This window comes from Saccopteryx leptura, chromosome 12 (assembly GCF_036850995.1).
Source record: "Saccopteryx leptura isolate mSacLep1 chromosome 12, mSacLep1_pri_phased_curated, whole genome shotgun sequence".
NCBI classification, from domain to species: Eukaryota; Metazoa; Chordata; class Mammalia; order Chiroptera; family Emballonuridae; genus Saccopteryx; species Saccopteryx leptura.
In genome coordinates, this window is record NC_089514.1 from 33953725 (window position 1) to 33980860 (window position 27136).

Here is a 27136-nt window from a genome sequence, read left to right on the forward strand (position 1 = left end):
GGGGCGATGCTCTGCCCCTCTAGTGCTTCGCTCTGTCGTGACCAGAGCCACTCTAGCACCTGGGGCAGAGGCCAAGGAGCCATCCCCAGCGCCCGGGCCATCTTTGCTCCAATGGAGCCTCGCTGAGGGAGGGGAAGAGAGAGACAGAGAGGAAGGAGAGGGGGAGGGGTGGAGAAGCAGATGGGCGCTTCTCCTGTGTGCCCTGGCTGGGAATCGAATCCGGGACTTCTGCACACCAGGCCAACACTCTACCACTGAGCCAACCGGCCAGGGCCAAAGAGCACTTCTTTTTAAAGATGAAATATGTTATTTCATTTCCATTTTTCAAAAAGTCCATATCTAAGACTTAGGCTTTGCACACTTGCCTGAAGGCTGTCAGTGGCCGGCCAGAGCATGGCAGTGAAAAGTATGGATGGCCTGCCAGCGAGTCTTGAGGGAAGTTTGCTGGAGGATGATCACTTTACAAGGCATGCTGGCCCCATTTCTGCAGATTGAAACATCAGGTTTAAGAACTAAGTTGATCTGACTTGGGGCAGTAGCATTAGAAGTAAAGTAGAATAAGAGCATATTTCCGATGGTGCAAACTGGAAGAGCCTGGAGAAGCTTAAATAAAAGCTGAGAGCCTGACCTGTGGTGGCGCAGTGGATAAAGCGTTGACCTGGAAATGCTGAGGTCGCCGGTTCGAAACCCTGGGCTTGCCTGGTCAAGGCACATATGGGAGTTGATGCTTCCAGCTCCTCCCCCCTTCTCTCTCTCTCTCTCTCTCTCTCTCTCTCTCTCTGTCTCTCCTCTCTAAAATGAATTAAAAAAATAAAAATAAAAAAATTTAAAAAAAGCTGAGATACTGGTTTAAGAAGATAAATTTCTAATCATCCTATAAATGTCAAAGCAGTAGGAAAATGTGACCTCTCCAAGGTGATGTAACTACACTTCCTGAGCAAGCAGTAGCAGGAAACAGAACAGGCACTGAGATGGGACAGTGACCGAGAGAGGGACCCAGGAAAAAGACACTGCCACATATTTAGCAGCCACGTCAATAGACCCCGCTCCTGGGAGGCAGCCCCATAGCCACAACTATACAGAAGTGAACACCAGCGTGGGCACAGGCAGTTGCAACAGCTTTCTCTAACAGCCAGCTCTTCCCTAAAATATATAATCTTTCCTTGGATCTATCTAATTGCAACATAAGATAGCGATTTCTTTCCAAGTCCTTATTTCCACTGTTCTACATTAGCCTCGGCTTTTCACCACCGCTCCTTCCCAATTGTTCCTACCATTGTAAAATACTCATATGCTACTAGTAAATAAAGAATGTGGATGTTTGGAATGAATGTAGCAGACTGCTTGCTTAATAAAGAAAGGCCAGATTTACAATTTATTAAAACTGTACGGGAAACTAGAGTGTGACTTGGGAGATGACAAAAAGTCCTGAACCTTCCCATCAACCATCTCCCTCTCTTTCTCTCTCTCTCTCTCTCTCTCTCTCTCTCTCTCTCTCACACACACACACACACACAGCTAACCTCAGGGGCTCATTGCATTGCTAAAAATTGAATTACCATATATATAAATTGCTTTAGATTCATCAGCTCTTACATTGTCAATGCAAATATAACTAAGATCAATAAACAGGCTCCTGAAGAAAATGGTAGAGCAGAGCTCCCCCCGTGAGTTACAAGTGAAATGTGAAATACTGATGGTGGAGAACTTCCTATAATTATAATACATTTAAACCATTTTTAGCAATCATGTACAAATCTACAACAGTTGGAAGTTATATTTTCACATTACCTGTAAGTTTTCCTGTCTGAACATCCTGAATTCAGAATCACTCCAGCAGATAAGAGTTTATTCCTACTCCGTGCCACTAGAGGGCGAACTGTCACGGTTATGCCAGGTAGCACTTTATGAAGTTGTGCCATACAGGCATTATTTTCTAATGTTTGCCATGATGTGAAAAGATCACAACTGTGATTAATTTTGGCACTTACTTACCAATTATTTATTTATAATTTATTGGCACAGACCTATGTCAAAAAATAAAGGTGTTTTTTTTTTCCTCGAGATATAAAGATGAGAATCATCCACTGGTAGTTGCAGCACTTTTAGTAGTTTATTGATTGCTTCTCCTACGTGCCTTGACCTGGAGGCTCAAGCTGAGCCAGTGAGTGACCTCACATGCTCAAGCCGGCAGCTGTGGCGAGCCTGTGCTGAAGCCCGCAACCTCAGGGTTTTGAACCTGGGACCTCAGCGTCCCAGGTCGATGCTCTATTCACTGCACCACCAGTGGTCAGGCTAAAGTATATTTTTAAATACAACACAAAAGAAACAAACTCAACACAAATCACTCCTTTAAATTAAGTAAATTTAACCTTAGGAAAACCTCACTACATTGTCTCTATTTCTCTCATTTTGTGTAGGACCCAAAATCCTTGATCACAAGCCAGCACTGGGTTTCAAACTGGAAAGAGCTATTTAATAGTCAATTGGAGATTACTATTGATTTAAAAAATGTGAGGGATAGTCCATGTGAAATCCATAGAACTTCCATATTACTTCCCAAATTGTATTTTGTGCAATCTAATATTAAAATTTATATACATTTCTTAAGCATGAACTGAGAATCAGAAGACATGGCCTTTATTTCTGGGAAACAATGAAAACACTAAGCACTATGCTAGATGCTAAGGATTCGTAAATAAATAAGACTGGTCTGTATTAAAGGAACCCAGAGGGAAAATAAACACTCAATAAAATTAATTGAGCTTAATGAGCTAAGTGCTGCAACAGACATATGTTGCACATATTACACCACAACAGAGAAAGTTGCGGTGTAGTAATTACCTGGGGGAAGCTCCTGTCATTTCTCCGAGGCAGGGAGAGGTCACAAAATGACCTAAGTGGCTCCACGTTTCCCAAGAGTCACTCACTTTCTTTTTCTAGAGAAGCACTGCTGGGAGCCTTAATGCAAAAAAGGGTTTCCAAACTTGGATTCCAAAATAACTACCATTTCTTTTTTTTTTTTTTCACCTTTAATTAGGCTTGAGGAATATTCTTCCTTCCCTATTATCATCGAACTTCTTCAGTGAACCTTAAGTGTTAAAAATGATTTATGCAAGGAATTTTGCTCTACTTCATGCAGATTTGGTTACATACTTTTTATTTTTTGATAGTGGAAGGCTTTGACTACAGCTTTCTTGCACGAAATGAAATGAAAGGTTAACGTGTAACTTAGTAAATGAAGCTGAATGTTCCGCGGCTGCTGCCATGGCAGGGAGAGGCCAGGGTGAAGAGCTGCGGCCCAGACACCGGCGGCCGAGAGATCTGCTCCGGGCCATGGGTCCACTTCCTCTCCGCTTCGCTGTGAAAACGCGGCCTCAGATACTATCTGTTGGCATCGGCTTTTCATTATTAACATAATTCAGTGTTACTTGGAAACACACCGGTGGTTTGCTTTTGAAATACCATGAATCATAGATTCAATAAAAGCAAGGCAGAAATTTTTAGTAGGAAATCCTACATAGGAAAAAGTATTTCTAATGATTTTCATGTGCTCTGTTTTTATTCTTTGGTATAACATTTTTACATGTGATAGCGACTTCGTGATGATTTATAACTGTTTAACAGACCTATGAAAACTTCAATTTTCATAGAAAAAAATTGTAATTTCAAAATAATGGCAGAGTTTTGAACAATAGGAAAACAGCTTTTGTTTTTGAGGCAATTTCACAATATGCTCTCATTATAAAAGCACATTGTTTTTCGATAAAGTCACCCAAATGGTGTTTTCCTTCATATCATTATTAATAACTAAGAATAATTCATGAAACATACTGAAAATTACTGATAATTGCTAAGGTGCTATTCTGAAAGACATAATTCTATAATTCTGTACTCTTGCAGAACGTATAACAGGTGTTCCCATTCCCCATGTCCCTTGTATACACATTCATTCTGTATTCAAATCACAGAAGCAAGGGGCAGGATAAGGTCTGTGACCTCACTGCTAATTTCCCTAGCAAATAAACCAGCAGCTGCTGGTCCATGAACCGAGTTGCCACTACAAACAGGGCACCGTACACATGGGACAGGATGCTTTTATGGAGTCCTTCAGCAGCACCGTTGGGGTCTTTCAGTACAAAATATACCTCCTTCTCTTAGGTAAGGTACTGCATGATTTGTGTTTTAGCTGATTGTTGTTTTTTTAAATTGTGGGCTTACGGTAAATATTTGCTTTAGGCTGTAGATTCACTTAGATAATTGTAGAACAGCTTAGAACCTTTTAAACTAGAATACATTTTGTTCCAACAAAGAAGCAAGAACATTTAGAAGAAATTAAGGTTTAATAAATAGATGGTTATTGTTTTTTAAGAACAACAATTACTGTCAATAGCACTCATTAAGAAAGTTAAGACATTCTAAAAACCTAATGAATTTGTTCTTTTTAGAGAATCTACATATAGGTTCAATAGTCTTTAGTATATTTACTTTTGGCAAATACTCTTAAAGGCTATGAACTCCTGACTGCTTTTAGTGATACTCAAAACAACTTGTGAAATTGTTCTGTGCTGTTCGTACTCAAGATATTATGGCAAACCATTAGCTCTCCTTTATTTTAAATTACCTTTCTTATGAAATATGGGAAGAGGCGAGGTTCCAAACTAACAAAAACCATATTTTATACGCAAAAGGGAGAAGTGTGTTTTATAAAGTATTATTTCTCCAAAAATGCTTTCGCTTTTCTCTTTGCCCAATGGCTATTCCTATTAAAATGATTTTTCTCTACCTGAGTATTGTTTCCTCAATTTCTTTATCCTTTGAGTTTAAAGGATTCTTCCTCCAACAACCCACTGTTTCTAGACCATTATTTGCCCCAGGCGTTCTCTTTTTCATTCTTCCTATTTATCAGTTTTAAAAGTCAACGTTAGATTTGTTAACAATCAACAGATAGATATTTTTAAAGATTTCATTTCTTAAATTCTACAACTTCGCTAAATGAGCAATTTAAGTTTTAGCCTCTTGAGTAGTTTAGAGCCTTGCTTTCACGGGTATATTTCATTATATTTTTCATTGTAAATGAGACTGTTATTCAAATTTCTACCTAATATTGTACATGTCCCACCTATTTGAAATGTGCAATTTGTAAAATGTTTTAAAAGAATTTGAGTTTTCCATTGTTGTGATTGGTGCATATGTTATCAAATTCAAACCTATATAGATTTTTAGTTTTTTAATTTTTTAGAAAAATCAAATAATTACCATAACTGAATTTTTATCTTTGTGCATTTTTGTGTGTGTGATTTAGGAGTATCCTGTCAGTGTCCTAATTATTTTTAATTATATAACATCAGAATTGCTGTCATTTCATAAGTAATGCTTTTATAATTGGCTTGAAGAAGAACTTAGAGCCAATTCACTTGAGGATTTCAACTAAAATAATTTAAAATATACTTTAGAGAAATAGCATGTTCATAAGTAGTTAAAGCAGTTATTATTTCCTAAGACTTTCTTCCACAAATTTACTTTTTTCCATTGGTAGTATGTTTTAAAGACCACAAGTAATGTGGGATTATTTTTAAAATATATATTGTTTATTTTTTCTTTAAAAAAAAACACCAAAACACAACAAAAACTTGAAGCCCAAAATGTAGTTTGTAAAGTCTATCCAAAGTAAAACTTAAAATTTCTATTTTCTCTAAATACACAAGAGTTTATTTTCAGTCAACAATAGTTGTGTTACGCTTGCTAATATCATACACGATAATGGGGAAGTAAATGCCAACTATTTTGAGCTACAAGTAGAGGTCACTTTGGGAAGGTTTGATGTTTATATTCAACACAGTGAACTGACCTAGGGAGTCTTTTGTTTCTGGAATATAGAAAAGTTTCATACTATAATTCCGGGTGTTTCCTAACACTGGACATTCCTATCAATTGCTATTGCCACACTGTTCAAGGGAGTCTCTACTGGAGAGATTATTGCTATAATTCTGATGTCAGTGGTATTAGCAATGATTTTCCAGATTAGTGTTCCTTATTTGCAAAAAGTATAAAATTTATCCTTTTTTATACTCAAAAAGTATTAGTCAATTTAATAATAAAATGAACTTTCATTTAAGTCAAAATATTTGGAATATCAAAAGGAAGTTAAAATTTCATCACTTTTATATCATTAATTTTTTTAAAGTTAATTGGTTCACACAGGGGTTGACTTCCTAAAATCAATAATTTTAGTCTTTTACATTTTCTCATACAACTGGAAAAGAGCACTTGAAAAATACTGAAAATGAAGCTGAATTAAATACTGAATTACTTAAGTTAATAACTGCTGTTTGACAAAATGAATTCACCACATCTGTACTGGGAAACACAGTGTTGGGCAGATAAAATATATTATGCTCACTTTGTTAAAGATGACGCTGCCCACGTGAGGCCGTCGCCCAGGTGATATTAATGTGTGTTGGGGGCAGGCAGGATCATTGTAGCCTGAGGCTTGGTTTTGGGATTAAGCCTTTCCCACCCTTTTTGATGTGGGGTGGTACAATCCAATCATGCCTCAGAGAAGTGACTTTGTATTAGACTTCCCTATTTTGTATATTGGATTAAGGGTTTGGATTTCTACACTATAAAATGGGGTCGGAGCGGGAGCTTGCTCTCTTGGTTCCTGGGATGACTAGCATGAGAGAGCAGAGGGAGCAGAGCAGAGAGCAGAAAGAGGCCATGTGGCCAGGAGAAGCAGCCAAGATGGCGGAGTGCTGAGTGAGATGCCAGTTTGTGCAGTTTGACGCTGGAGAAGGAAGGAGATGGGGAACGGAGGAGAATAAGTCTGGTGAGCTAGAAACCTTTGATTCTAGGAAACTCGGATAAATCAGTAGGTTTGTGAGCACTGAATGTGATTGGGTTTTGGAGCCCAGTGTGTGTTTTTACTTGCCCGCCGGGTGCAAGCTAGAATTAAAGACTATGGCCCACCAGTTTTTGGCTCCGTTGTTTCTTTACCGACTGTCCGAATCCAATGCGAACCTGTAAGGGCCGGGCTGCTGTGATAGTGGCCCTGGCCCTGGCTTCTGGCTTTACACACAGCAATGGCCAGAGGATGTGTTTCTAAAATGTAGAGGGAGCGTTTAATTGTCTGTTTCTTTCCCAAAGTTCACTACAAGTAAAGACTGTGTCATATCAATAAATTTATATCTTTCTGGCCAAATGAAAACCTTCTAAGTGCTAAAATAAAGAAAACTGTATTCCTACCTATAATTTATCTGATAAAAGATGGCATAAACAATCTAAGCAAACAGCTATTGTAACAACTGTGCTACCGCTCACTGTCATATATTTGAAAAAAATTCAAATGATATGACTTCATATCATTTGACGAGATAAGTATTGAAAATATGCAGAGATATTAATGGCAAAATATTATTTAAGGTATTATGTGATGCAGTTTCTAAAATGGTTTGAGGAACTAGTTCACCCTCCTTAAACAATATTGTAAGTACCACATAAAATATTATTTTCTGCTAAAGTAGTTTCATTTTTCCTGGGCTGTAATATTCATATTTAATATTCTATTAAATAAAATTTGCTTCCCATAACTCCAGTCATAGACTTCCTAGTCAGTCTTTTCATACTTAAGACTCAACATTCTGATTCAGGATCCAAAAGCCACCAACATTTCCGTTCTGGTCAACCTGGCACTCCACGGTAATAAAGCATTTCCCAACCATTCTCAGAATATTACAATCTCAGCTTATCTTTTTCAACTACCACCACAAAAAAGAAAAAAGAAACAGTAGATACGGAGGTGTTCTTTTCCTTTTCAAAAAAAGCAAACAAGGACTTTTGCAATGACTTCCCCAAACAACAAGAACAGACTGCATCTAGATCTGCATCTCAGTTTAACAGTGGTTTCTAGGTTGAGCTGTGAAATATATGAAATGGACCAATACCTCAGCGACCAAACTGCTCAGTAACAGAGACAACTACTGAGTTTTATGTCAGCAGCTTTTTGCAATGCATTCTCAAGGTAATGATGTGGATTCCCACCTTCTCCCTTGATTCCTTGGTAACAAATACAGAATTGCCACTTCATTAAAGAATGTCTGGGGATTGGCAACGTATTGAGTGAACTACAACCTGGGACTCAATGCTTCTAAATTCTTTGTGCCCTCTCTCAAATAAATATGGACCCTTCACCTTCAAATGTAAGGTGCCTGCTACCCTGAAAAAAGCACCCCAGAATGTCAAGAACTTAAACATAAAGAGAGGCCTTAGGCCTCATCTAATATTACCCCCTATGGACACAGGGAAAAACTGAGGTCTAGAGAATAAAAAAGATTTACTAAGGTCACTTAACTGACCAATCCCCATTTTTGGGGGGGAGAGGAGTATTTTTCTGAAGTTAGAAGCAGGGAGGCAGTCAGCAGACTCCCGCATGGGCCTGACCAGGATCCATCTAGCATGCCCACCAGGGAGCGAAGCTCTGCCCATCTGGGGTGTTGTTTGGTTGAGACTATAGCCATTCTAGCGCCTGAAACAGAGGACATGGAGCCGTCCTCAGTGTCCGGGCCAACTTTGTTCCAATGGAGCCTTGGCTGCAGAAGGGGAAGAGAGAGATAGAGAAAGGAAAGGAGGAAAGGTGGAGAAGCAGATGGAGGCTTCTCCTGCGTACCCTGGCCAGGAATCAAACCTGGGACTTCCACATGCCAGGCTGACGCTCTACCACTGAGCCAACCGGCCAGGGCTAAGCCCCATTTTTATACCAAGTAGTATCCTCTACTAAGGAGCACATTCAGTGAATTTTTAACTCTATCAAAGTATCAAATGCAGTAATCTCTCTCCAAGTTTAGAGAATAGGTTCCTAAAATCCCTTATTTCCAAGCAATTAAAAAGTGATGGATTTAAGACTACATGATGGAAGTGGGATAAGGGAGTCCAAGATGAAGAGTGAATGATGAAACCCTCATAAGTATTTTTATGTGCACTCCTGTAAAAAAGAAGACAGCAACACACAATAAAGATGGTGGAAGTTATATTTTACATAAGAATAATAAGGGCTGCTAAAAAGCTAGTTTTTATTTATTGCTTACCAGGAGCTTCCTAGCACCCATTTCAGTGAAAGGCATGTACATGTGTGTTGTCTTGTGCAGATAACACGTATACTGACACAATCTTTTTCCCTGTACTGCTCCTCCATCCAACTCCCTGGTATCTTTCTAAGTCCATGACGTCCAGAGCCCTGTTCCCCTCTGTCAGCCTCTGCCTCACATATCTCAGGCCTCCCTGAGTTCAAGTCCTAGACTTACTCTCACCTTCCTGTCTCTCTCTCACGGTTCCCTTCCAGAAACCATTACTCCTTTTCTATAATCCACTGTACCTCCTCTTTACAATTCCCAGCAACCACTTCCTCCTTTTCCTCATGACTTACGTTGGGAACAACTACAAATTTAACATTCTTGCACTTTCCAGAAAAGAAAACAGAAGCAAATCCTATTACTTTTGTAACTTTTGTTATGGACCAAATCACTAAAATGAATGTGCAGGTACAACCCATTATCAGAAAAAAATAACGAAAATAACAAGTCAACCACAAACACACACAGAGCCCAGGAGACTGTGAGACACATGTTTATTTACCCACAGCGTCACCTAACTTGAATCCATACAGTCAGGTTTGGTTGCGCACCGAGGGTGGGGGAGCTCCTTCTCCCTTTAACCTCTTCTGGCTTCCTCTCTGCGCTTCCTCCTCCTGAGTCCTTTGCTCTAACTCCCTGCTGCTTCCAGCTAAACACAGACCAGAACCATGGGAAGCTCTGTGCCCAGCTCTCCCTGGGAAGGAAAGAGAAAAGAAATTTACAGTCTGTAGAATGTGATACCTTGTAGAAACAGGCCTACATCTTTCACTTGCTCCAAAGAAATCAGTGCATAACAATCCCTTATACCTTTCCTGTCCCAATATTGATGGCTTTTCATAACAAGACTTAGATAAAACTTAAAGCTCTCCTTCCTAGTAGGGATCTGTGGGTCAAATAAGTTTGTAAATATAATATATATGTTTGCTCGCTTATCGTTTGCATTGGGTGTGGGGGACAGGCTGTAAGCAGGCAGGGTTGTTATAGCCTAAGGCTTAGTTTTAAGACTAAGCTTTTCCCCACACCCTTAACTGTTGCATGATGTGGGTGGTGCACTCTCATGAGGAATCCCATTATGCCTCAGATAAGTGACTTTGTACCAGAGACTTCCTTGTTTGTATATTGGATTAAAGGTTTTGATTTCTACACTATAAAATGGGGCAGACCAGGAGCTTGCACTCTTGGTTCCTGAGATTAGCATTAGAGAAGAGAGCAGAGAAAGACCACGTGGAGGAGAGGAGAGGCAGCCAAGGTGGCAGAATGCTGAAGGAGAAACCAGTTTGTGCAGAGAGAAGGAGATGGAGAACGGAGGTGAATAAGGCTGGTGAGGTAGAAACCTTTGATTCTAGGAAACTCAGATAAGTCAGTGGCTTTGGGAGCCCTAAATGGAAAGGGGGAAGTGTTTTCCCACTGTGTGTATTTCTTGCCTGCCGGGTGCAAGCTAGGATTAAAGATGATGGCCCACCAGTTCTTGGCTCCGTTGTTTCATTACCATCTGTCCGAATCTAATGCAAACCTGCACTGGCCAGATGGCTGTGATGGTGGCCGTGGCTACTGGCTTTACAGGATCAAAAGGGGAAGAAATCAAAGAAGATAAACGTTTTGTAGTTGTGGAAGTTGAAATTGTGAGACCTGATTTGATGTATAATTTGAATTAATATGTATCCCCAACACACTATGCAGTTTCTTCACAGCATGCCCTGTAAGCCTTGGCCTTCTTCCTTACAAGTCATTAGCCCCCTTAGGCAGCCAGAAACAATAGCCACACCTTGACTAAGGGTCACAAAGTATGATAAGCTAAAGATTATATCTTGACCTAAGTTATATTTCAGTTCCTGAGCCCTAACGTGGAATGACCCCCTGGCAACTTTTCTTGAAACCAGACAGAGGGATGCCAGAGCAGGCCTGAGCTGGCCTCAAGACCTGATTCATGACCAGTCAGTTCCCAACACAACCCTGAGCCTCTAAGCCACAGTGTCCTGTGATCTGCTCTATATAATCTGCAACCTACGTGCCATTGGGGAGTTCAGGCTTTTGAACATTAGCTTCCAGTCCACCATACATAGCATCATACATAGTAAACTAGTCACTCATTTCCCACTGCAGTTATCAGTGTCTAGTGTTTGGTTCTTCTGGTGCCAGCTGGATGAACTCTTTTCTTTTTGGTAATAATTTTAAGATGTTGTTGGGAAGATAAAATATATTATGCTCACTTTGTTAAAGATGGTGCTGCCCACATGGAAGTTGTCGCCCAGGTGATATTAATGTGTGTTGGGGGTGGGCTGTGGGCAGGCAGGATCCTTGTAGCCTGGGGCTTGGTTTTGGGATTAAGCCTTTCCCACCCTTTTGATGTGGGGTGGTACAATCCCATCATGTCCCAGATAAGTGACTTTGTATTAAAAACTTCCCTATTTTGTATATTGGATTAAAGGTTTGGATTTCTACACTATAAAATGGGGGCAGAACAGGAGCTTGCGCTCTTGGTTCCTGAGATTAACATTAGAGGAGAGAGCAGAGAGGAGAGCAGAGAAAGGCCACGTGGAGGAGGCCAGAAAAAGCAGCCAAGATGGCGGAGTGTTGAGTGAGAGGCCAGTTTGTGCAGAGTTTGTGCAGGGAGAAGGAAGGAGATGGGGAACAGAGGTGAATAAGTCTGGTGAGCTAGAAACCTTTGATTCTAGGAAACTCGGATAAGTCAGTAGCTTTGTGAGCACTGAATGTGAGCCCAGTGTGTGTTTTTACTTGCCCGCCGGGTGCAAGCTAGGATTAAAGGTGATGGCCCATCAGTTCTTGGCTCTGTTGTTTCTTTACTGACTGTCCGAATCCAATGTGAACCTGCATGGGCCAGGCTGCTGTGATAGTGGCCATGGCTTCTGGCTTTACAGATGTGTATTTGTGCCCAAATTGCCATCTCTTCTCACCGCACATTTCTTTCCATCTTCACCCATCTGTGCTCTGCTTCATCAAGATTTCTCTTTCTAGCACATCATTCCAACAGCTACCAACAAGCTATTTCCATCCATCCTAAGTAAAAAAGAAGAAAAAAACCCAACATTTTTCCACTCTCCTTAATGGCAAAACTTCACAGAAGTGCTGTCTATACTCACTGTCTCCAATTTCCTTTCCATTCTTTCTTTTTTCCCTACTGTTCGAAATACTTCACATTTAAGTTCCTTCCGTTCCCTCTCACCCACTGTTTCAAATGCTCTTATGATATAGGTACCTTATTGCTACTTTTTAAATGATTTTGAAGCAAAGAGATTTTAATTAGGATTTCAGCAACATGGTAGCCTAAACTAAGGATGAATCTATTCTTTATCACAAATACACTCGAATGCTAGATAAAATAAAATAATCTATCACGGCTCAAGGTAAAGATGGGGAAATCTCTAACTGCCAGAAACTAGAAAGAAACCTTTCAGACACAGAGTGAGTACAGGGGCCAAAACCACCCAGGCAGATAGGAGGCCAGGAGCCAGGGCTGTGCCCTGAGCAGAGCTTTATGCCCCAAGGCCCTCCAGGACCCTTGTTCCCTCTTAAACCCACTGTAATCAGGCTTTCCTGCCTAGCCTATCCTTTCAATATGCTCTCTTGGATGTCTATGGGCATCTATAATGAGCATGTCTAGCCCTGCCTGGGTAGCCCAGTTGGTTGGATGTCATCTCGAAACACCCAGGTTACAGGTTCGATCCCTGGTATGGGCACATACAACAATCAACCAATGAATGCATAAATAAGTGGAACAGCAAATCTATATTTCTCTTTTTTTCTTTCTCCCTTCCTTTCTCTCTCTAAAATCAGTAAATAAAGATAAAAAAGTAGACCTGTCCAAAACTGACTCCTGACCTTCCCCCAGAAAATCTGTTCTCTCCACAGTCTTCCCCATGATTAATGAATTAGTTGTCCATGAATAAATGACAACTCCCTTCTTCCAATTAATCAGTCAGCAACCTTGGAATCATTCCTGACTGTCTCGTCTTGGTTTCTTCATCCCACCCACAGTGTGTCATCAAATCCTGTTTACCCCACCGGCCCTCCCGCGATATCTTTTCCTGTCATCCTGGTCTCCAGCACAATCACCTCTTGTCCACTTTACTGTAGTCACCTACGTGGTCTCCTACTTCTTCTTTTGCCCATATTTCTGTCTATTCTCACAGCAGCTAGAGTACACCTAACAAAAAAAAGCCAAAAAAGAGAAAAAGATCATATCCTTCTCTGCTCACAAAATTCTAGTTACAGCCGCATCTCACTCAGAGAATAAGAATAATTGCCAACGTGTTTTCTGTGGCCCGAGACGTGGCCTGATCCGGCCCCGGTCACCTTGCTGACCTCATGTCTTACCATAATCCTCCTCCTCTTCCTCTCTGCTCCATCTACTCCTGTCTCTTGCTGTTTCTCAAACACACCAGCCAGATTCCTGCCTCTGGGCAGGAATAACTGACCATGGCTGATAATGATGTCATGTCACTCTCCTTGGGATATTTGTATTTGGCAAGGTTTTGGCTGAAAGAAAAAACTTCCAATAATGGACTATTAAGCCATTTCAGAAGACTCTGGAAGAAGATTTTTTAGAGGAAGTAGCCCCCTCAATGTTTTCAAATCACATAGCTTGATTAGATACGATATGACTCAGACATTAATCAAATCACAATTTCAGTTTTTTTAAAGCTTTCATGGACTTTAGAACTAATAATTTTCCCCAGTTCTCCTTTTCTTATTGTTCTTTAACAGTTATAGATAATAACTTCTGCTTTTCACTAAAGAAGTCATACAATCCACACAATCTTTGGGTGGAGTTTTTAAAATGCAGGTTTCAGAGACAAATATTTACCTCGACAGGTAGCCAGTACTAGAATGGTCAGTGCCTAGAAGCCTGTCTTCTTTGAAAGGAATTATCACTTGATCCGGTTCTCCCTGCAGGGCCTCTTTTGGTTGTGAAATGTGGCTCAAGGCCTTCACTGCCTTCCTTTCCTTTGTAACAGGCACTTGCTCGGGGCTGAAGGTGGTGGTGCCATCACATACTGTCCATGGCATCAGGGGTCAGGCTCTCTACCTCCCTGTGCACTATGGATTCCACACTCCGGCATCGGACATCCAGATCATATGGCTGTTTGAGAGACGGCACACAATGCCCAAATACGTGCTGGGCTCTGTGAACAAGTCTGTAGTTCCTGACTTGGAATACCAACAAAAGTTCACCATGAGGCCACCCAATGCATCTCTGCTCATCAACCCACTGCAGAGCACTGATGAAGGCAATTACATCGTGAAGGTCAACATTCAGGGCAATGGAACCCTATCAGTGAGTCAGAAGATACAAGTCACTGTTGATGGTAAGTCCACTATGAGTGACATGGACAGCTGGTAGCAGGGCACTTAGCAATGACTCAGGAGATTAGCCTACTTGGGCTTTAGATCTCGGCTCTCCAACTTTGGCCAAATTAATTTACCCACAAAGCCTCAGTGTCTTATAGCATGAATGACAATTACCTACCTCATGAGGCTTTCTGAGGATTAAATAAGACATGCACATTAAATAAGGATATGCATAGTTGCCCGGCTAGAGGTAATCAAGCAATAAGTAGGCCTTATCACTTGTTTGCCTAGAAACTATCATGTAAAAAGTTGATACTATAATGAGATGGAGAAAGTTTTATTTTCTCAGTAGCAGAATGCACCCTGGCAAGAACCCTCAGCTTATCATATGAAGACTTTTATTTTGGCACACTGTGCGGGGGCAGATGAGACCTGCTCAGGGGCCATAATTAAGGAACAGTAGAAATTGTGGGAAATGTTTACTATGGGAGAGTGGGATCAGCTAACTTTCAGACGTTTCTTTTCCTTATCAAGGTATATAAGTAGCATGCCTTAAATATACTGTGTCCAAAGCCCAACTTCTCAGTTTTCCTTCCTCATTTTTAACAACACTTCTTCTAAATATTCATAACTACCAACTCCATTCCATCAATTGTTTAAACCAAAACCCTGCTGTCACCATTGACCCTGCCCTTTTGCTCACATCCAGTCCATGAGTTAATCCTGTCAGCTTCACCTTCAAAATGTACAGTTCCCTCACTTCCCCCCCCCACTGCCTGCTCTACCCCCTCCCCCCCACCACTGCCTGCTCTACCCCCAACCCCATTGGCTGTGGCCTGGACTCTCCTGAAAGCCTGCCACCTAGCAGCCCCCCTGCTCCTGCTTCTGCTCCTGGAGCTTAAAGTCTTCCCGTAGCCTTCTCTCTCCCTCAGAATAAAAAGCAAAATCCTAGCTCCCCTGCTTCTGCTCCTGCTCCTGGAGCTTAAAGTCTTCCCATAACCTTCTCTCTCCCTCAGAATAAAAAGCAAAGTCCTAACCATGGCCTATGAGGTCCACCATGATCTCCCCAACAGACCCAACATCTGTGTAACCTCATTCCCCACCTCACTTCCCCTCACTCTGCTGTGGTCAGACTGGCCTCCTTGTTCTTCCTGCAACAGGCCAAAGACACTTATACCTCAGGACCTTTGTACTTGCTGTCCTTCTACCGAGATTGCTTTTCTCCTAGACAACAGCATGGTTCTCTTCCTTATTTGGTTTATGTCTCAGCCAAAATGTCACTTTGTCTGTGAAGCCTTTCCTGACCACCTTATATAAAGTATAACCTCACCCCCAAACACACACAGAAAGAGAGGGGGGGATCTTTATCTTGAGTTCTTTTCGGTCCTTGGCCAGTTGGCTCAATAGTAGAGTGTCAGCCTAGTGTGTGGATGTCCCGAGTTCTATTTCCAGTCAGGGCACAAAACAGAAGCAGTCATCTGCTTCTCTACCCCTCCCCCCTTGCTTTTTTATCTCTCTCTCTCTCTCTCTCTCTCTTTCTTCCACTTCCGTAGCCATGACTCAATTGTAGCGAGTTGGCCCTGAATGCTGAGGATGGCTCCATGGCCTCTGTCTCAGGCACTAAGAAGAGCTCAATTGCTGAGCAATGGAGCAACAACCTAGATTGGCAGATTATTCCCCTTAGTGGGTGTGCTGGGTGGATCCAGTGGGGCGCACACGGGAGTCTGTCTCTGCCTCCCCTCCTCTAACTGAATTAAAAAAATTTTAATTTAAACATAATTTTAAAAAACAATAATTGATTTCTTCTCATAGTATTTTCACTCAACACAGTATATATTTTTATTTGTTTACTGTGTCTCTTCCCAACATAGAATGTAAGGTCCATGGGGCAGGGACTTGTGTTATTTTCTGCTTTGTCCTCAGTGCCTAACCCAGTTGCTGGCCATTGGTAGGTGCTCAGTGTATGTCTGTGGGGTAGACAAGTGGCAACTGGAGAGCAGATTTTCAGGGGAGCAAATCCACAGGACGTGGAAACAGATGCCTGGAGAGCAAATCTGGGGAAAGAAAAGAAGAAAATTCAAAAGGGAGTTATCCTGTTTAGTATTTCTCTCTTCTCAAAACGTTTAATAGAGCATCTATTACTTGTTGATGTTTGGTAAAATTGGATTTGTTTAGAGAAAGGCGACCAAAAGCCTTAGTAAGGGTTTAGGGCCCATGCAGAAGGTCTCAGGAAACTTCCACATCTGACTTACACTATGTTAGGCAAATGCGTGATTACAATACTGACACGTATTCTAATGACTGATTCTCCCCACATGAGACCTTTGATATATTACCTATTAGAGTTATCTCATACATACCATGTATAATTCCACACTCGGACATATTTGAAACATATGTTTTTCTGATGTAATAAATGTTCACAACTCATTTTTCTTTTTAAACCATATTAATGTAAACAGAGCTATCCAAATCCTTTGTCCCTGCCAGGAAAGGGAAAGGATTAAACTCAGTACACAAGCCAGTTGCTTGTATGCACCTTGAGAAAGACTGGAGGCCACAGAATTACTCAGCTGGTCCACTGGCTGCCCTTTCAACTCCCCTTCTTATCTTCCGTACTTTCCCATCTCTCTGGGCTGAAGCCTTGGGCCAGTGTGTTTCGTAATAAACATTTCCCAGTGTAGGAAGTTGTATGAGTCAAGACAGATTTACCTAAGATACATCAACCCCAGTGAAAAGCTTGATGGGAAATTGAAATCTTGTATGGGAGCCAATCATCTGTCACCATGTATCACCTCGCTCTCCCCGTATCCTGTCGTCATACACAGAAGAGGTTATTAACGCTTCTCTCTCTAAAACGCTGGAAAGAAACATCGCCAGACTGAAACCCTCCTCATTTGCGGCTGACTGCTATGTGACTCCGGGCAAGTCATCATCCTTTACTAACAAAGTCAGGAACCTCAAAGATTAATGAAGGCTGCTGAAAACACTTGCGGACACTCACGTAATTTCCACCCTTATCCAACAATTTTAGAGTTAAAACTCAGGGACGAAATACAGACTGTCTTGGGAATGTACTCACTGGACAGATGTTATGTGACTACAGTGTATCAGACTCATGACATAAACTGTTTTCCTATGTCTTCAATTTCCAAAAGGAATTTCTATTGGATTTGTCCTTTATATCTCTAAATTGATGTAACCCCAGTAACACATATTATCCTATTTTCAGATTAAGTTAGTTTGACATGTAGGCAGGCATTGGTTTGTTAATGATAAACATAAAGTTGCAACACACATGCACAGCAACTGAAATACAGAATTAGTTCACTCACATAAAAGGAAAAGTAATTGGTACACATATGATTCTCTAAAACTTTCCCTCAGTCCCCCACAACTATAACATATATGAGCTTTATATTTTGCAAATGGTAGAGAAAAATTTGGGTTGATCACATCCACCCCACCAACTGCTCTTGGGACTTAGGACAAACCAAGAAAGGTCCGACTGTGTCTATTTTGGCTGTGACAGCATATGTTTGTAGTGTTGGCAAGCACACAAACAGGAAAGAAGAAAGTGATGTTCTCAACTACTAACTGCTCATCTATAAAGGTTTTCATTAGAAAATCCTTGAAGAATAAGTTCTAGAAGGCGCTTATTTCTGCTGGAAATGATATTTTATGTTTAATTATTTTCCATTTTCCATAACTTCTCTATTCTCTTCTTTAATTAGTGCCCGAACTATCTACATTTACAAAGTGTAAAACCATAGAATCAATTCCCCAGGATTAAGTATTTGAGAGACCTCATAGATTTGTATTATAATGTTGTGGTGGTAAAAATCATTTCTCTCTCTTGATATTGCAGACCCTGTCACAAAACCAGTGGTGCAGATTCAGCCTTCCTCTGGGGCTGTGGAGTATGTAGGGAACGTGACCCTGACGTGCCTCGTGGACGGCGGCACCCGGCTGGCTTACCAGTGGCTAAAGAATGGGAGACCTGTCCATACCAGCTCCACCATCTCCTTTTCTCCCCAAAACAATGTTCTACATATTGCTCCGGTGACCAAAGAAGACATTGGGAATTACAGTTGCCTGGTGAAGAACGCTGTCAGTGAGATGGAAAGTGACATCATTATGCCCACCATATACTGTAAGTTTTAAAAAAAATCATGAGTTTTCTTCTAGGAGGTTCTCACGAGGGGAGTCACAGAGACCATCAACACCAGATGTCATCTCAGTTTTATTATTATCATTGTGCAGTGTAATCACACCTCCTGGGTACTTATCATGAAATATATTTATTTGCACAATCCTATTTCTTGAAGTTCAATTTGAGTCACTGGCCCGGGGTCTTTCATGATACAGTTTGTGACTTAGGGCATTGCGTGACCTTCTTTCTAGTGGAAAATAGGAACCTCAATTTCAAGAACCAAGAACTATGCAGAAGGCACTTGGAAATTCACCCCCAAGGAGGAAAAGTTGGTCATCTTAACCAGGAGACAGATGTGCCCTGTAGCTGGCTGTCCTCTCCGCCATGCCCCCAGCTGCACTCGGAGAGTCAGGGTGTAGGAAGGATCCTAGTCAGAGAAGACTTCAGCATTCCTCACTAAGGTATTCAGTTTCCCAGGGAGCAGTAATGCCTTCAGATTTCAATTTTCTTTGGTTCTGTTCTTCTTCTGCTGTTTTTAACCTCATGTAAAGCTCATCAAACTCTTCAGTTCATGTCATAACATCACTACCAACCCAAACAAGAGCTCTCTATTTACCGTATGTTTTGGAGACATATTGAGAAATTTTACAAATATGGGTTCTGTTGACACGTTTTAAAGATGAATTTAAGATTTTTTACTCTTATGATGGGATAATTGTGAATATAGTATTAATTCATTTTCTTGATTATTTTTGCACTCAAATGCAAAAGCCTTCACTTGGTCAACACTACTTAATTATATTCATTCATTCATTTATTCACTAACTCATATTTTGATTTGATTCAAAAATCAACTATCATTGTCTTGTCTATTCTAAGTAATTATTACCTATAGAAACATGTATAGAACATATGTAATATATACACAGAAACACAACCCAGACTTGTTCTTTTGTTAATTTTTCTTGCTGTCACTACTTTAGCCCTATTTTATTGTTTTTTTTGTTTGTTTTTCTTGGTTTTGCATCATAAGAATTAAAGAAAATATAAAATCTGAAGATTGGTCATTTATCCTTTCTGTTGATGTGGCATCAACACTTTATCATTCCATGCCATCTGGGAAAAGGTGCCTTAGTTGACATCGTTCCCTCTTCTTTCTTTACCTGCTTAAAAGCCCAGGTTACATACTCTTCCTTCGTGTCTTCTCCAGAAAGGCTCACCTGCCTGACTTTGTCTCCTCTTTGATGCCACGAGGGGTCACTCTCCTGCAGTACCCCACGCTCGCCTCTCCCCTGGTGCTCACTGCGTTGCATTTTCCTTGAGTCTCTTCCCCTCATCAGTGCCCCAACTCTAAAGAGGAGCTCTGCATTATTCGTTTCTGTATCCCTAGGACAATACTTGACACAGATGAAGAACGCAATCGAGATTTCTTGAACTGGACTAAACCAGAAAGGATTGCCTTCCTTCATATCCCTTCCAGTGTTACTTAACGAAGCTGCAGAGAGGCTATTTTCCCGTCATAAGAAACTGCTTCTCAAAGTGCTCTGGTCCTTCGTTGTCATTTATTTTTCTGACCTTTACCACAGTTCCTCAATAACCTGGGAAATGTCACATTGCAGTATTGCTTCATAGAAGTCCACATCATAACTTAGGATTTCAGCATGGATCACCTATTCAGTTTTTCTAAGGCACTATTTCTATGACAACTTCCTTTATGAAAGCAAGAATTATTTTTTTTTATTTTATTTATTAATTTTTAGAGAGGAGAGAGAGAGGGAGAGAGAGAAAGGGGGAGGAGCTGGAAGCATCAACTCCCATATGTGCCTTGACCAGGCAAGCCCGGGGTTTCGAACCGGCGACCTCAGCATTTCCAGGTCGATGCTTTATCCACTGCGCCACCACAGGTCAGGCTTATTTTTTATTCTGGAAGAAAAAAACATATAACATTATCTATCAAAATTGACCACATATTTATGAGGCTATGATGTCAAAATCCGGTACTGGTCCTGGTGGAATATAATGTGAAGCCAGTAATTCAGATAAATATCCACTTGCAGGTCACGAAGTGTATACGCCTTCCAGCTCCAGTTGTAAATAATAACCCAGTAACCACTGCATTTTGTGTGTAGCATATGGCACCGCTGCAGGGAAGTACTCTAAGTGATAAAAATTAAAGAAAGAAAAAAAAGGTCATGCACAGTAAATACTTACCATCTGCTCCCAAGCAGGGTGGCAAGCAGCACCATGATGAAAACTAAGGCACTGTTCCCGCCCAGCCATAAATTGTTAAAGAGAACAGATAACATGGGATTTTACAAGTCATTTAGTAAAAGCCATTCCTGAGGCAAAGGGTTTGTTTCTATTAGGAGTTCTCTGCCGAGGGCAAGAAACTGAGCCATAATCCAAAGTCAAAACAGAATTATCCTCTGCTTTCCCTGTCAGAGTCAGAGGCCACACTACATCACTCCAGATGTCTAAGGCACCAGGCCACACCTCAAAGTAAAGCATGGCCGGCCTGAAGTCTGGTGAAAAAGGAAGTAAGATCGTAGCGGATTAAGAAGAGAATAGAGTTTAAGCAGCATGTAGATGTGAGGGAGGGAGGGGGAAAGAGAGAGAGAATGGAAGGACTTGATCATGCAGTGAAATATGGGTATCCATTCTGTGAGTGGTGAAATTACATATTTCACCTCTGTGGTTCTCTGAAATTTAAGATTTTCTGCAATGAACATGTGTTTCTTATGTAATCAAACTAAATAGGTTACAGTTTAAGAAGTCATATCAGAAGAAAGCAACTAAAATGCTTCAGATGTGAGGTTCTTAGAACTGTAAGAAATGCTAGTGCAAGGGCTGGGGGAGTTTGGGGTGTTTGATTCTGACTATGAAGAGCCAGATATAGCATACACAGGGAGTCCTCAGGTGATGACGGTATCCACATAGGACATTTTGAGTTTACAATGCTCACTCCCTTAAAAACTTTAAAAAATTGAGACGTGAGTGTGTCGGCTTACACCATTAGTATCGTACTTATAGACTAGGTGGGTGAACTAGTTTGGTTGCGCACAGTAGAATATGCAGTATTCTTTTTATGTGGCTTAGTTGTGTTTTTCTGTTCTAGATTATGATTTTACAACTGTGTTAGGATAGCTAAGTGACTTAGGATAGGGTGTGTTTTGATTTACACCAAAACTGGGGTTACGTCACTGTCATAGGAATGGAACTTTGTTGTAATCCAAAGGCCCTCTGTAAGTAAGACAGAGAGAGGACAAAAGATTAGACCAATCACAAAACCCAAAATATGGGGAAGTAGCAAAATCATAATAAACATCTAGAGAAAGTAAGGCAAGAAAACCAGATTCCTTTGTGTAGAAGCATGTTTTATTTTAAATTAAAGTGATGTTTTTAGATGATTAAACTTATCATCAGCCTTCTCTCTAAAAGACTTTAGAGGCTTTCTCTACAAATCAAACCCACTTTCCAAAATAAAAAAAAATTACTATTTTTGAGACTATTTCATTTTTTTTTTTTTGTATTTTTCTGAAGTTGGAAACGGGGCGGCAGTCAGACAGACTCCCGCATGCACCCGACCGGGATCCACCTGGTACGCCCACCAGGGGGTGATACTCTGCCCATCTGGCGCATCACTCTGTTGCAACCAGAGCCATTCTAACACCTGAGGTAGAGGTCACAGAGCCATCCTCAGCGCCTGGGCCAACTTTGCTCCAATGGAGCGTTGGCTACGGGAGGGGAAGAGAGAGACAGAGAGGAAGGAGAGGGGGAGGGGTGGAGCAGATGGACGCTTCTCCTGTGTGCCCTGGCCGGGAATCGAACTGGGACTCCTGCACGCCAGGCCGACGCTCTACCACTGAGCCAACCAGCCAGGGCGAGACTATTTCCTTATGTTGCGAGGTCCTAAGGCAATTCCAAAATGAGGAGTTTCCAAAAAAAAAAAACTTTCACTAATGTCAGCACACTTTGAACAAATTATCACTCATCTTTATGTGTGTGGAATTATCAGGCAATTGGTTTGTACAGTCGCAATCTATAAACCTGAAAACAGTGGGAAGGCAGAGGCTTAAACTGAATGGCTATATTTTTATGACCACAGATTCCTTCTTTATCTGTCCTGCTCCGCGCTCAGACTTTGGTTTTTGTGCACAGACTTGGGCCCATTGTCATGCCAGACCTCGGATGATCCTCCCCACTGGTTTCTACTACATGAACCATGTGGTGGCCTTTTCTGCCCTAATGTTCTATCCGTGATGACACACTGGAGGGCGCTGCTGCTGCACTGGCCCTGAGATAACAGAACGAGGAGGTTCCGTTTTATACAGCACACAGCTCTAAAACAGTGGTTTCCCAAGACCACATCACAGCCTGAAATGAGAGGACAGTATGACAGGGTTCTAGAGCAGTCACAGGGAAGGGACATTCATTTCTCTCCACTTTAATGTCCCATCTCCTGGGGCAGTTCCTGTTACTTCAAAGGTCTGTGTTTGCTTTCTGAAAACAGTATCATCCCATGTATACACATTGATCTATGGGTTTCAGACAGATGTCTGTGTGCTTTTAGGAAGTAAATATGCGCAAAGTGAATGTTCCCTAGCTAAATATAACTCATTTTTTTGCTTCCAGTTTCTGTTATATATTAAGAAATTTGTTTCCCCAATGGTAGATTGGTGAGAAAATGCTGACCTAATTGGGAATACTCTGGGAATGGCTTACCAGTACAGCATTGAATCATTGTGATTCAAAGGTAAAAACAACTTAAACAACCAGTCGTCTAGTCAACCTACTTACATTAAAAGAAACTTGTGATATAGAAAGTCATATCACTTACTTTTTTTAGAGAGACAATATGAATGAGAAATCCATGTATTTTAGAATCCTAGCTATGGTATGTATTGTCTATGTGAACAAGGCAAAATTAATAATAACATCTACTTCATGTGTCTGCTTTAAAATTAAATGTCCGTGTATATATAAGTGAAGTGACTTCAAATGGCAAATATCCAATAAATGTTGGTTATGATTAGCTAAAGAATGGGCACAATCATGCCTGAACCTTGAAGTTTTTGAAATCTAAGCCAGGCTAAAGATTGAATGAGAAAAACCTATCTAGCTGAGAAATATGTGATTTTAATTCTTTTCTCTTTATTCTCTGAAGAAAGTAATATGAAATGTATCTTCATCTGCAGGTAATCTGTTGCTACAAAAATAGCAAAATGCTAAAGGAATATTGTAGTGTGAGGAAAAACACATGGAATATCCATGATTAAGTAGTTTATTGATGATCGATGAATATTTGTTAATGATAATAAAGATGTATTTTTTTTCCAAATGGAATTCTAGGCTTACCTTTTGAAGAGGAATTTTTAAAATTTGTTAACTGTTAAACTGTCGTGAAAATATGCACATAGGGACCACTCCTATATCTATTTGCACAAATTTATGTTTCATGTGAAACTATGTATTTTATAAATATTTATATGACATAATCTAGTACTGAGAAAAAATATATACTACTCAAAGTACAATTGTCAAAGAGAAAACAGTGGCCATAATTTATTTTTTAAATGCTTTAAAAGGCAATTAATATTTCAGAAAGATTTTATTTGTCTAACAAGATCGCGTATTTATCAATGCATTGCACAAAGCTTAGCACCATGATTATGACAACAGTGTCTGTAAAATTGTATATACTCAGTTTCCAGGCTTTTACTATTTCATGAAGTTCAATCACATCTCAAATAATTATTAGTGGCCCTGGCCAGTTAGCTCAGTTGGTTAAGAGTGAAACCTTAACCCTGAAACGACAAGATTGCTGGTTCAATCCCTTGTCAGGGCACACATGGGAAGTGATCAAAGAATACACAACTGAGTGGAACAATAAATAAATGCTTCCCTTCCCCCTCCCCTCTCTCTCACTTCCTCTTTCTGCCTCTAAAAATCAATCAAAAAATATTAAGTCCTTGTTGGATAGCTCGGTTGGTTGGAGCGTCATTGCAGAGCACGGAGGTTGCTGGTTCAATTCCCCGGTCAGAGCACATACAGGAGCAGCTCGATGTTCCTGTCTCTCTCTCCCCACCTCCCTCAAATAAATAAATAAATAAACACTATTATTATTGTTTCAATGGATATCAGAATAGAACATTTTTAGGTCCTTATCATTTACTGGGAGTCTAAGCATCTATTCATCCAAGTTTATCATGAAAACTTTCATAGAGAATAAAATGTTGCTAAGCTCTCTCAAATTTATAAACTATGTCATGATTACTTATGTCACTTATTTATCTTTTTTCAACTAATGCAGATGGACCTTATGGACTTCGAGTTAATTCTGATAGAGGACTAAAAGTAGGGGAAGTATTTACTGTTGACATTGGGGAAGCCATCTTGTTTGATTGTTCTGCTGATTCATATCCTCCCAACACGTATTCCTGGATCCAGAGGACTGACAATACAACATATGTCATTAAGCACGGACCTCGCTTGAAAGTTGTGTCGGAGAAAGTAGCCCGGAAGACAACTGACTATGTGTGCTGTGCTTACAACAACGTAACTGGAAGGCAAGATGAAACTCGTTTCACCGTCATCATCACTTCTGTAGGTAAGTGTGACATTAAAGGCAGGATCCCAGTGAAACACAGATGCATGCTGGCCTTATTCCACCTCTATTGGATAACTATGTGGAAGACAGCACCATTGTGAGATTGATAATATACTCTAAGAAACTCTTTTTCCTGAGCTAACTAAACCATCGCTTCAATGAGTCAAAGAAAGGAAACCTGAAACAGAATGGAGAAGGAACCCAATTGCTAATGCTGAGGAACCCAGAACAAGAGAATTCAATAAATTATGTACTTAGAAATATGCATCCTTGCTTTCCTGATTTTACAAACAGGAATATAACAGAAGCAGGCTACTCATTTAAAATATTTATATCTAGTGTTGCATTAGGAAAGATGAACACATTTCCATGAGTTGGAAATCTGGTTTTCCTAGTATTTGACTCCCTTTCTCACTGTCTTTCACGGGCTTCCCCTCCTCCTTCATAATTTAAACACTGGAAATCTGTGGATGTTCTCAAAATCATCTGATGTTTTAGAAAGTTTATGGAGCCACAAAAGGTTAAGAATCACTGCTTAAAATATTTATGTCCACCAAATTCCTATCCTTCTGAGTTTCCTCATCTCTTTCTATATATAGTATATTATTCTTTTGTATGATCTCATTCACTCCCATGGTTTCATAACACTGATGTATCCCAAATCTTCATCTTTAAAGTTCTAAAACTGTATACGCAGTTGCCTTCAGAAGTTTCCACTTTGAAGAACCAGAGGCAGTATACAAGTCCAACATCAAAACTAAAGCATCTTCTTTCCTGCCAAATTTCTATTCTTTCTGTATTCTCTGTTTAAGTGAATGGCCCTACTATCTACCAACCTGAACCAGAAATAGACTCTCCAGCAAGACTCTCCTCTTGCTTACTGCTCTGTCCAACATCCATTCATTCAAACCTCCTATCTCTCAAATCCATTCTCTTCTCTCCTTCCTTATTTCTTTTTCTTTTCCCTCTCCTGCTCTCCTTTTACTCCTCCTCTTCCACTCTTCTCCTTTTACTTCTTCCTTTACTACCACTACTTCTATTCCTCCTAGACTCACCTTTGCATACAAAGAAGCCAGATTCCACTTGGGGAACACCTGGGAGCCGGTTTGGACAGGCAGCAGTGTTCAGAGTACCTATGACTGAAGGGACAAGTTTGCAAAAGAAACCACAATCAATACCTTCTCCATTGATATCTTGTCTTTCTCTGTCATTATAGAATCAATACCTTCTCCATTGGTATCTTGTCTTTCTCTGTCGTTACAGCTCTGGTGCCTAGACTACTGCCTATAACATAGAGAGGGGCAATGCATTTTGTTGAACAAATGAAGCAAGAATATGGTCCTTGTAATTCATAAGCTACGTTTTTCAGTATATATTCCTTGGGCCACATGCGTCAAAATCCCCTGGGATGGCCTAATAATGTATTTTCATTAAGACACCTCAGACCTACTGATTCAGGATCTTACGGCTAGGATCTGAGAATCTGAATATTTAGCAAGCATACATGTAACAACTACTTGTTTAAGGTGGTTTTCTTAAATATCTCTATTGCCTTTTGAACTTATTAAAAATCTTTTAAAAGGCTACTAAGAATTATAAGACTATCACAAACCCACAGATTGATAAAGAAATATATAGTGGATGAGATCCTCCCCAGGCTAGGGGTTGAGGGCATTCACAATTGCAAACCCATCTGAATGTATTGGAATTTATATACTGCCATGGTGGGATTTGGGGGTTTTACCTGAAGAAAATACCACACTGTCTAGAAGAGTGTTATCCAGTAGAACTTTCTGCAATAAAGGAAAGGTTTAGTATCTACACTAACAGATGTGGTAGCCATTAGCCTTATTTGGCTCTTAAACACTTAAAATGTAGTTATGCAACTGAGGAACTAAAATTTTATTTTATTTCACCTATATTAATTTTAATTTCAGT

The 27136-nt window shown here is 40.4% G+C and overlaps 1 protein-coding gene across 5 annotated transcripts in view; it reads left to right on the forward strand.

Moving 5' to 3' along the window:
- The first annotated feature begins 4035 nt into the window (after positions 1-4035).
- HEPACAM2 (HEPACAM family member 2) overlaps positions 4036-27136 on the forward strand; it is a 44368-nt gene continuing 21267 nt past the window's right edge. For 4 of the 5 annotated variants that reach the window (XM_066353874.1, XM_066353875.1, XM_066353878.1 and 1 more), the window contains exons 1-4: positions 4036-4161; positions 14105-14455; positions 18307-18591; positions 24902-25198. In XM_066353874.1, coding sequence (XP_066209971.1) covers positions 4083-4161; positions 14105-14455; positions 18307-18591; positions 24902-25198 — 1012 coding nt within the window. In that variant the 5' untranslated portion in view covers positions 4036-4082. Of the gene's footprint in view, positions 4162-14061; positions 14456-18306; positions 18592-24901; positions 25199-27136 lie in introns of those variants that run through there. The other variant, XM_066353877.1, reaches the window with a different exon arrangement.